Genomic DNA, 12,305 nt, shown 5'->3' on the forward strand with positions numbered 1-12,305 from the left:
TCCATAAAGGCCAACTTTGTACAGTGCATGACTAATAGTTGTCCTATGGACAGAGTCTCCCACCTGAGCTGTAGATCTCTGCAGCTCGTCCAGAGTCACCATGGGCCTCTTGACTGCATTTCTGATCAGCGCTCTCCTTGTTTGGCCTGTGAGGTTAGGTGGATGGCCTTGTCTTGGTAGGTTTACAGTTGTGCCGTACTCCTTCCATTTCTGAATGATCACTTGAACAGTGCTCCGTGGGATGTTCAAGGCTTTGGAAATCTCTTTGTAGCCTAAGCCTGCTTTAAATTTCTCAATAACTTTATCCCTGACCTGTCTTGGACCTGTCTTGTGTGTTCTTTGGACTTCACGATGTTGTTGCTCCCAATATTCTCTGGGCAGCTGTATTTGTACTGACATTAGATTACACACAGGTGCACGCTATTTAGTCATTAGCACTCATCAGGCAATGTCTATGGGCAACTGACTGCACTCAGACCAAACGGGGCTGAATAATTACGCACACCCCACTTTGCAGTTATTTGTAAAAAATGTTTGGAATTATGTATGATTTTCGCTCCACTTCTCACGTGTACACCACTTTGTATTGGTCTTTCACGTGGAATTCCAATAAAATTGATTCGTTTGTGGCAGTAATATGACAAAATGTGGAAAACTTCAAGGGGGCCGAATACTTTTGCAAACCACTATTTGCTTTGGCTGTTCATTTAATTGTCTTCTTTCAGCGTCCATTTTTCTCCTCTGTCTCTGAATGATCCTGAGGCTCTCCGGATCCTGTTGTAGCCCTCTGTTGCTGCTCAGATCTCCTCTCGGCTCTCCATACTGGGCATGCTGGAGTATGGTTCACACATGCCCAGTAAGACGGAGGAATACAGTCCTGCACGAGGGCCTTTGTTCTACAGGGCATGTGCAGACAAACTCTTATATGGACAGGAGCACAACCACGGGAAATGTATTCGACAAGCTCTTCTCATATGTTTATAGCGGGCTGGGCAAACTTTAAGCAGCCCGCGCCTCCTGCTGCAGGCCTCATCCCTTAACCTCCCTGACGGTAAGCCTGAGCTAAGCTCTAGTTAGCCACAGGGAGCTCTATGCAGAGTATAGCGCGCAGTGGGCCGGTTGACACACTTACCGGGGGATCCAGACGTCAGGAGCCGTTCTCCTTCCTGTCCTCCAAGGCTCTGAATCACACTGTAGTGAGATCAGACGGCGATCTCTTCTGAGTTACAGTGCCACCCAGAGGACGGAGGGAAAATTGCAGTGCTGGGGCTGCTGCAGTGACTCTGGCGGCATGATTTTTAGGGTCTGAAACTTGCTGAAAAGACCCTAAAATCTGGAACTAATCATACTGCCAGGGGGTAAATTCCAACCCTCATCACCCTGCAGAGTCGCGGGGGATTTGAAACTTGCTGATTCCTGCGTCACATCTCCATGGCAACAGGGCGTCACATGATTGGATGTCAGGACGTGTAATAAGCTGGCATGTCCCATCACGTGATGCCATTAGGACGCGACGCAGGAATTTGGCGATCAAGGTGATTTTCAAATATCCCGCCGCCTGCTCGCAGCTCTGAGAGGAGAGGAATCCAGCTGCCTGTCGGTGGGCCAGAGACCTAGTGCCGGCCCTCGGGCCATAGATTGCCCAGCGCTGGCTTAGGTCCCCGCGCATGGTCTGTGGGCTGCAGGAAGATCTGGGAAGCCTCAGGAACACTAAGGTAAGTATTGATTTTGTAATTTTTGCTTTGAAATTCCATCAGAACTGGTTCTTGGCGCGTTTTTGTTTGTGTAATGCAATCTCTGCACAATCAAGCCTGGAATGTCTCATTTCTGACATTAGGAATCGACATCGAGCAAGTGTCTGTGGTGGTGAATTTCGATCTGCCAATGAACACTGAGGGACTGATTGATCTGGAGACTTATCTGCACCGCATTGGCCGTACCGGAAGATTTGGCAAGAAGGGGATTGCCATCAGTCTTGTGGAGAGCTGCTGCTTGTACATGCTGCACGAGATCGAGGATCACTTCGGTAAGTTGTCACTTTACATAATAATCCTAACATTTCTATAGCGATTTTCTCCTGTTGGACTCATAGCGCTCAAGAGCTGCAGCTACTGGGATGTGCTCAAGAGGCCCCCACCCTGCAGTCTTAAGGGGCCCATACACTCAGCCGATTTTCTGACCGATCGATTGCAAATCGGTTGGCCAATCGACCGATCGATGGCCGATTTCTATCGATTTTGATGGATTTCCATCGAACTGGCAGGGTGGAAAATGTAGATCGATCTGATGAGATTGCTTATCAGTTTGCATTGGCCTTAATGGAAATCTGATGGCAAAAAAGCCATCAGATCGAATTTCAATAGATTTCAAACTGAAATCTGTTGGAATTTTATCCTGGTAAAAAAATGTTCTAAAAACGCATCAGATCATCAGATGCATTTCTTATCTATCTGCTGCCAATCTGACGAGTGTATGGGCACCTTACGGCTTTGTTCACTTCTAAAATCAAAAACTGACGCCAGTGATTTTCTTGGACCCGGAAAATACAAATTATTCTTAAATGCAATCGCCGGATAAAGAAATTTGTGAGTGTTTTGCGCTTTTCCTATACCTTCCATTGTAGCAGTCATCCCGAAAATGGTGCAGGCAGCGCTCTTGTGAACAGAAAGGACGCAATGCGCTGAATGAACTATCCCATAAGGATCCATTGCACTAACGATTTCAGGGCAGTTTTAAAAACCGCCGGCTCTAAAAATAAATAAAATAAAACTCCCTAGGTGCAAACAAGCTTAGGAAGTCTTGCCCCAGGACTTCTACTGACCCTAGCCAGGATATGAATGAACTCTGGTCTCCCATGTCAAAGGCGGTGCCCTTAACTGGTACACTATCCAGTCACATAATCCTCCTTAATCCCCTCCTGGGAAGAACAAGATGTGGGGAATATATGTGACAAAAAAAAAATGAATCAAATCCTTCACCCAAATATTGAGACTGAATCTTTAACCCTTAGCCTGCCAGTATTTGTAAAAAAAATAAATAAAAGAATTCACAAATTGCCTATTGGTGGGAACACTTATAGCACATTAAAGAGAGCTGTTTGGGTGGAGGGTGGAGTCTGAGGCTGAGTTTAGGACCAGGACAACTTGGGGGGACAGTTTCCGTGCCTGGAGGTCCTGGCGGAAATGGCCCTGAAGCATTGACTGGATGGGAGCAATTTGAGGTAGCCATTGTGGGGTTGGAGGAATTGTTGGCGATCCTTACAGCCCTGGATTGCAGTCTGGAGGAGGTCAAGAGGTAGGCGTGGGGTCCCTATAATCTGAAGTTCTGAAGACTCTGTAGCTTCAAGGAGGCACCTCAGTACAACACACGATGATGGAGGAGAATAGAATAGAGGTAGTGGAGTAGAAGCAGTTTAGGAGGGTGCAAGACTTTTTTTTTTTTTTTTTTTTTTTTACTTTTTCAGTTGGTGCAGGCAGAACAGCTGTTGGGCTTTTTTATGCAGTTTGGATGAGTGCTCTTCCCACTTAAAGGGAATGGCCAAGTAAAATAAAAAAATGTACGCATTGAACCAGTAATGCGTAAAAATGTATGTGTTAATGTTCCTGCAAATGTACGCAATGCGTCCCGCCGACCTCCGAGTTCGGCAAGCTGCCAGCAGGGGACTGGAGCAGCAGTGAGTGACTACGAGGGCACAGGATGGCTGCATGGGGCTGGTAGAAGCCCCAGGTAAGTGAAACTCATTTTTTTTTTTTTTTTTTTTTTTTTTTTTAAATTTTGCTTGGACCTTCTCTTTAAAGTCCCTAGAGATGGTAGTACTCAGGAGGCGAGCGTCTGAGACTTGCAGAGCCCTCAGTGAGAGCCAGGGGTAGCTCAGGGTTTTTCCCCTGAAATAGATGGTCCGTTCCAGTTTTTGCTGAGTTGAGGACAAGCTTGTTGACCTTACATTAGTTGCCGAACCTCTCGATCGTCTGATAGGCTTGCTCTTCGCTCTTGTCTGACGCCTTTGATGTTTGTCGTCAGAAAACCTGATTGCACAAACTTCTGCCCCACTAACTGTCAAGGTGAAGGTAAAACAAATCTATGAAGTAGAAGGGTAAACTGAGTCCATATTCTTTGACTTAATACTTCAGGTAGTTCCTCATAATACATAAAATTGTAAGGTGCCCAGTAAGAGTCTTGATTGTACAGTTTTTTTGCCATCTGTTTAAAAGCTTGTTAACTGATGTCCTTTAAAACACCCTTAAATTGAACCAGGGATGAAGCACCCTCATGTCTTTCACCATATATATGGAAACATTAGAGAAAACACCTACCCTGCTCTTTCATCCTTCACTGCTCAGCCTGTTTGAATTCTCAGTCGGGGATTTTATCAGGGCTGATAACAATCTGGCTTTGCTCAGGAATCATTATAGCTGAGTCATTATAGCAGAGCCAGGAGGGGGCAGGCTTGGGCTTGAAAAGACATCAGAGAAGACACTCTTATAAAGATTCCTGAGCAAAGCCAGACTGAATGCTCAGTCAGGTATTTTATCAGGGCTGATAACAGGCAGGCTGAGCAGTGAAGGATGAAACGGAGAGCAGGGTAGGTGATTTCTCTAATGTTCCCACTGATATATATGGTGACATACATGAGGGTACTTTGTCTCTGGTTCACTTTAAATAGCAGACACTGCTAACTTCCTGTAACGCAGACTCTGTGCCATAGGCTGTCCTCTTCTCCAGAGTCCAGACTGTGCCCTGCCCCTTGCTGTCTGAACAGCTGGGTGATGTGGCAGCCCCATCTACTGAGCTTGGCAATGACTCCTTGATTTGTTGATAAAATGACCATAAGAATTCAAGATGGCTGCTACCTTTTGTGTGGAACAAGGCTTCTGCCAGCTCCTGCACACCAATTGGTAGAGCTTATAGATGGTATTTTTACACAGGGCTGAGGAGTCAGAGCCATTTTGGGTACCCGGAGTCGGAGTTATGATTTCATAAACTGAGGAGTCTGAGTTGGAGTCGAAGATTTTTGCACCGACTCCACAGCCCTGTTTTTACATCCATTCCTCAAAGTGGGCTTAAAGTAAACTTGTAAGGAAATAAAGTGGCCCGGGGGTACTTGCCTCTGGATCCTAAAGAGGCTTCCCTGGCCTTACCAGAGATGATCCAGCAATGGGACCCCAAAAGTCTCCTGGTCTGTGCTCCTGTGCAGGCTTCCCGAAAGGCTCTGGTGGAAATGGCAGAGCCCGATCTGGGCTGCTCTACTGTGCAGGTGCCAGCTGACTATAGTAGAGCGGATCTGATCGTGCTCTATTTCCACCGGAGCCAAAGGCTGCTACTACTGTGCCCATGCAGGAGCACCAATGTTTATGGCTTGCTTTTTGTGGGGTCCCAGCAGTGGGTGGGGCTTTGCAGTGGACGCGGAAGCCTCTTTAGTTGGGAGAGGGAAGCACCTGGATCCCAGAGTGGAGTAGGAGAGTTTTTCTTTTTTGTTTTTTGTTACTGGTTTACTTTAGTAGAATGTAACTCAGCATTTCTTCTTTGCTCTAAAAGATTTACAGCATATTATATACTACCAGCATTTTTTTTTTACTAGAACAGCATTCAAAGGGTTTAACACGGGACTTTACAAGTTCCTGGATCCATTTGGAACTGTAGATAATGTTATCTTGTGTTCACTTAATTGTATCAATTGAGGAATGTGACACATTTACTGACTGTAGAAGCTCCTGAACACAGACAGAAAATCAAAGTATTTCTGCTTAAATTAAAGGAGTTATCCGGGAAAAATAAAGAAAATAAACGCTACTTACCGGGGGCTTCCTTCAGCCCCCAGCATGTCCCTCGCCGCAGCTCTGCCCGCAGCCGTTTGCCGGAGCTCCGACCCTCGTCCCCGGCGATGACGTCAGGGCGACCCCCAGGTTGTACCGTACTGCGCGAGCGGCGCTGTCAATCACCGCCACGTGGGCCGGAGCGGACTGCGCAGGCACAGAACTACCTGGAGGTCGCCCTGACGTCATCGCCGGGGACCAGGATGGAGCTGCGGCGAACGGCTGTGGGCAGGGCTGCGGCGAGGGACATGCTGGGGGCTGGAGGAAGCCCCTGGTAAGTAGTTTATTTTCTTTCTTTTCCCGGATAACTCATTTAAGATGAATAAACCGGTTATGAATAGAATGCAAAGTCAGCTCACAGAGCAATAAAATTGTACTTCGGGAACTTCTATTTGCTTTTGTGCGTAAGTATTATGCATTTAGAAATTACAACTATGGCATATAAAAAGTAGGAAAACCTGTTTTTATTGAATATTATGTCAGGGTTTTATACCACTTTTTAAGGCCTGGGACCCCCTATGGGCGCTTTACAGCAAAGCACCCACGATTTGCCGTAAAAGTGACGCAATTTGGAAAGCTAATCTCAGAGCGATTGTAATTTGGCTACTGCAGCCACTGATGCAATGGTTCCGGGATCCCTCCCAAAATGCAGCGATCTGTAATCACAATGCTAGGTGTGGGATCGCCTCCTAGAGATCCACTGGTGTAGTGCGTTACTGATCTCCGGTGATCTGCAAGCTCTACAAAAGCTCTCCCAGCGGGTCCCGGGCCTCATACTTAGAAGACGTTGCTTTATGCTGCTGTGAAGGAATATTGCACAATGTCGAGAAATGCATTTTCTCTTCCCCAATATATAATGATGACTCATATTTGTTACGCAATGTCTTTTCAGATACGAAGATTAAGAGGCTGAACACAGGAGATGTGCTGGAGATGGGAAAACTCTGCCAGTGATTCTGCAATCGGCTATAAAATATGCACTTATTGTAAATAAACCCCTGTGACTTCTGCCGACCTTTCTCCCTGCACACCAGCTGCAATCCTAAATCAGTCAATAGAGGGGCCCCGGACTGTGGATGAGTACACTATATGCTTTCCTTTTCATTTATGGGAAACCACTGAGTACTTGACAAGTCACGTGGCACAATACAGAAATCAAGCTCACAATGTAAAATGACCTCTCTGCATCCTGAAGAGCATGGTAGTAATAGTACAAGTCGCTGACCTGATTCACATAATGTATATTCCTCACAAAGGATTGGTTGCAGCAGCCAGTGTCCTAAATACAATTCCCATACATCCCCATGTAAGAATAATAATGCTCACCTGAGTAGCAGGAACCCATCAGAGGCTGCATGATTGGAGGTATACCTGATGAAGTGGCTTGGTGCCACGATACGCTTCAGACAGGTGAATCACGTAGTCTGACCACTCTGGTACTTAGCTGATTAGTTTACTTGCTTATTGATTTCTAGGACACAGGTGGGATCATGGACACTAACATCATCACACAGCCTATGCAAACTGTCAGTGTGGGTTCAGAATACCCAAAGGACAGTGCCCCCCACCAATGGCGCACCCCTCACTCTGTGCTACACTTGAGCTAGCTCGGTTGTTTAGTCCCTCCCTCTCAATGGCAAGCTTATTACAATGCAATGTTTATGCAGTTCTTTTCAGAGGGGGGTGGTGATTGCCTGCCTTAATATCCTGTATGGCTGGGTGCATGGAGCTGGTCAGATCTATGTGCATAGCTTTTTATTGAAATTGCAGCCTTTGTGGTTTTGCTGCAGGCATATACCTGCGGTCAGGCCTCTGCATTCAGGTTCCTCCGGCTGTCCTACTCCCGTGGGATCTGCCGATGGATTCCGTGGGTCCGGTCAGACTTGTGAAGTGCTGCGTCTTCATGATCCGGAGCGGTTTCCCACACACCTTTGTCTTCAGACCTCTAGCAGCGTGCGTTGTGCGCCCAGCAGCAGCCTGCAGCTTGGCTCTGTGAGCAGAGTTCTGGGTTTACGTCGGCTTGGGCAGTGAGCACTCATTCCACCTTGAGAAAGCCCCGGTGAGAGGGGCGAAACTCATCGGTGGGCGGGACAACCACCCCGCAGTGAGCGATCACTACCCAAGCCAGTGTGGACCCGGAGCTCTCTCCTCAAAGCCAAGCTGCACACTGACGCCGGGCACACAATGCATGCCGCGAGTGGTCTGAGGACAGGTGTGTGGGAGAATGACTCCGGATCGTGGACACACCACGCCGCACAAGTCTGACGGGAGCCACGGAGTCCTAACGACCGATCCCATGTGAGTATGACAGCCGGAGGAGCCTGACTGCAGAGTCCTGACCTCCAGGCTGCAATAGCAATAAGCTATGATATCCATAAGTATCTAGGAGTATTGCTTCATCATCTTGCACTACTTGATTGACTTGAATCACTCTAAAGTATTGCCATAGGGTACATTATTGGTATATTTCTCCTGCACATGAATTTTTATATTGCACTGGGCACTTTGACAGCATTTTTCACCTATTAGGTCAGCATTTTGCCCTGGGTCATATCAGACACCAGCAGCAATGGTGGGTGAGATATATGGATACTTTATTTTATGTTGCCAGTTTTATTAGTCATTGTATTTGCTTCATATTTCTGTATTGTGCTGCCACATTGAAGCTGTGCTGGTTTGTTGAGCATATTAGGGATCTGGTTGGTACGCTGTGCTTTTGATAGTGTATTCATCCATAGGTCAGGGCCTTTTCTTTGCAATAATTCATCCATCGTTCAGGGCCTTTCATTGCTGCATGTGAAGTTGTCCATATTGTCACTCATCAATCTGTCAGGTTTCAGCTGTCTGCTAATTCACTTTTCTTGCAAGTCACAGGAAGGTCACTTTTTTATATATTTGTTTTTGTTTTCTATGTAAAGTTGATAATTGGTGTGTTTTATGTAACGTTAGTTTGTTGGACACAAGTATGTTTATGCTACTTTTAGTTGGTTTGCATGTTATGCATCACAAGTTTTGTTAAGGTTTTCTATGGCACAGGGTTATGCACTGTGAACACGCACACAGGTGAACGTCTGATAGACTTTCACATGAGATTACACCACATCCTGGACTGCCACAGTTGCAGCAAAATGAGGTGTTAAAATCACTTTAGAGGTGGAAGTTTTACTCGCCACGGTTTTGTAACCTAAACTTTTCAGCTAAAATTCTGTAAAATTGCAGCTGTCCCTCCAGCCCTGACTAGAATGGGTCTGTTTGATCTGTAGACCAGGGGTAAGCAGAGAAGTCGCTGTATGTGAAATTCTTCCCTACAGGAAGATTCTGTGGCCATCAAAGCTAATAGCCACAATCTGCTGCTATACAGAGGTCCTGAAAGATTTCCCAGCAGCCCTTGCAGTAAGAGGGTGATCCGTGAGATTCGGGGTTCCCCTATAAGCCTGCAGACTTAAGCTGCCCCCATATATCCTGGCAGATGATATGAAAGGGAGGTTATGACAGCAGTGTTCAGGCTGAAGCATACATTGCAAATATGAGGAATTTAAATTGTACTGGGCTGCATAGTGCACTGGTATTGATCACCGAGTAGGCACACTAGCAGCCATTGTGTAGGTTGGTGAAATGGATTCGTGGGGGGCTTTCTGTTCTCTGCTACAGGCCAGTGCATGTTATAGCGCTATTGTGATCTAGTGGGGATGAAGAATGAACTATCTACATCTGCCGTGCATAAGGAGTAACTGCTGCCAAAACGTTTGTCTCTTTGTGGAGGAGTTACAGCACCCTCCAGGATTTTTTTGTCAGATGCACTTCCTGTTCTCTGAATCGATTTATTGCTTTCCCACTGCATGCATTTCACTTCCTGTTCTCTGTACCCATTTCCTGCTTTGCTGCTGCATGCATTTCACTCACTTCCTGTTCTCTGGACCCATTTCCTGCTTTGCTGCTGCATGCATTTCACTCACTTCCTGTTCTCTGGACCCATTTCCTGCTTTGCTGCTGCATGCATTTCACTCACTTCCTGCTCTCTGCACCAGTTTTCTGCTTCACACCGCTGCATGCATTTCACTCCCTGTTCTCTGTACCCATTTCCTGCTTTGCCTCTGCATGCATTTCACTCACTTCCTGTTCTTTGCTCCAGTTTCCTGCTTCACACCGCTGCATGCATTTCACTCCCTGTTTTCTGTACCCATTTCCTGCTTTGCCTCTGCATGCATTTCACTCACTCCCTGATCTCTGCACCAGTTTCCTGCTTCACACCGCTGCATGCATTTCACTCACTTCCTGTTCTCTGCACCAGTTTCCTGCTTTCCAGCTGCATGCATTTCGCTCACCTGCTGTTCTTTGCACCCATTTCCTGCTTTGCCGCTGCATGCATTTCACTCACTTCCTGTTCTCTGCACCCATTTCCTGCTTTGCCGCTGCATGCATTTCACTCACTTCCTGTTCTCTGCACCAGTTTCCTGCTTCACACCGCTGCATGCATTTCACTCCCTGATCTCTACACCAGTTTCCTGCTTCACACCGCTGCATGCATTTCACTCACTCCCTGTTCTCTGCATCAGTTTCCTGCTTTCCCGCTGCATGCATTTCGCTCACTTCCTGTTCTTTGCACCCATTTCCTGCTTTGCCGCTGCATGCGTTTCACTCCCTGTTCTCTGCACCAGTTTCCTGCTTTCCCGCTGCATGCTTTTCACTCACTTCCTGTTCTCTGCACCAGTTTCCTGCTTTCCCGCTGCATGCATTTCACTCACTTACTGATCTCTACACCAGTTTCCTGCTTCACACCGCTGCATGCATTTCACTCACTTCCTGTTCTCTGCACCCATTTCCTGCTTTGCCGCTGCATGCATTTCACTTCCTGTCTTCATGTATACAGTGGGTAGCAGGAAATGAATGCAAACAGGAAGTGAGTGAAATGTTTGTCATGTAGTTAACAGCTTTACTATTCTCGGAACACACGTTAGATTTTAATTAGATGAGAATTACACGATGGATTATTTTGGCCAAGAAAATGTAACTTGTGCCGATGTCTCCTGACAAGGAGATTGGTTGTCAGACTGCTAGAAATGGTCACTGAGATGTTAGTAATTCTGAGTGCATTGAAATTAAATGCAAATGACGTGCAGAATGGAATGGAGGCATTTCTGCTGGTTTTGATTGAGCTTGCAAACAATTTGCATGCAAGTTGCAATTATTTGCATCTCGCTGACCAACCCTACTGCCGGCTATTCTTATGGGGGCTTCAGCCAAGTCGGTTGCCTTGTGATGGCTTTAGGTGACAGTTTAAATTGTCACTACAGGGCCTGATGAATGTACTGGCAGTGATCTTGCCCTGCGCTTACCATACTGCATGTTGTGCAATTAGCATGACCACACGGGTTGCATGAACACAACACTTGCGTTGCCCATGCACCAGGGTACATGCACAGCATGCGGTTCTCTGCTGATGTGCGGTCTCCACAACAGTGCATGCGTCAGACCGTGTGTGTCATTACTGCAGAGATCTCCACTGTGGAGGTCCAGACTGCAATAAAAGCCCAGCATTTAGCGTGTCTGTTCCCTGGAGCAGTCTTGGTTGGAGTTGTTTTTGACACTGCAGACTTGCCGCTGTTTGTCTTGGTAGTATTTGTATTCAGATGTTTTTATTTTTTTTGTTGGTGCAGAAGTTTTATTGTGGTTTGAATTTTTTGTTCCCTTTTTTGGAGTGTGAGATGCTTCAGGTCCAGCAGCCGGTTCCGTGAGCTGCAGATATAGAATCTGCTGTCCTGCAGAAACCGATCCCAATATCACGCCGGTTTCCGTCAGATTGGCTGTGCGTTGTGATCACTGTGCGGGGTAGAAATGTTAGCGGGGGGGGGATGAATGTTGCACTGTTTTTCTATGTTTCATAATTTTATTTTTTTTAATTAAATGGACTTCAGTTTCCAGATTTCATGTTTTTATTGATGGCACAATGTTCTCTGCCTGTGATGGGCACTGATCAGTTTTATTAACTGCTTCTGGGCGGCGGTGATTGAAATCTATACCCTGTTTTGATGCTCTAATACCTGCCAGGGTGTAGATTTCACATCACCGCCACAGTGCATTCTTGCACTTCTGTCGTTCCCGCAGATTGCGCTGCTCACTCGTCTTACACTCTGGCGGCTGAGCTCTGTGAGCTGGTCATTGGCTCCTGACCCTGTCATCACTGTGAGCAAATCCCCTTTGGTTTACTTTGTGAGCCAATCAGGAGCCACTTTCACTGACTCTTTATCATGTGATCAGAGTTCTGCTGTCATGGAGACGGCAGAGTGGGTGCCCAGAGGCTCTCTTAAAGGGAACAAACTGAGGATATGGATTTTTCCTTTTCAAATACCAGCTGCCTGACTCTCCTGCTGATCCGGTGTCTCTAATGCTTTTAGCCACAGCCCCTGAACAAGCATGCAGATCAGGTGCTCTGACTGAAGACAGACTGGATTAGCTGCATGCTTGTTTCAGGTGTGTGATTCAGTCACTGCT

At 46.6% G+C, this 12,305-nt stretch overlaps 1 protein-coding gene across 1 annotated transcript in view; it reads left to right on the forward strand.

The window, feature by feature from the left end:
* Positions 1–7,064, forward strand: part of LOC137520638 (ATP-dependent RNA helicase DDX25-like) — a 57,679-nt gene extending 50,615 nt beyond the window's left edge. Inside the window, exons 11-12 of the mRNA XM_068238793.1 lie at positions 1,838–2,026; positions 6,706–7,064. Coding sequence (XP_068094894.1) covers positions 1,838–2,026; positions 6,706–6,767 — 251 coding nt within the window. The 3' untranslated portion in view covers positions 6,768–7,064. The remainder of the gene's footprint in view (positions 1–1,837; positions 2,027–6,705) is intronic.
* The last annotated feature ends 5,241 nt before the right edge of the window (positions 7,065–12,305 follow it).

Source organism: Hyperolius riggenbachi, chromosome 6, assembly GCF_040937935.1.
Source record: "Hyperolius riggenbachi isolate aHypRig1 chromosome 6, aHypRig1.pri, whole genome shotgun sequence".
In the NCBI taxonomy this organism is placed as follows: Eukaryota; Metazoa; Chordata; class Amphibia; order Anura; family Hyperoliidae; genus Hyperolius; species Hyperolius riggenbachi.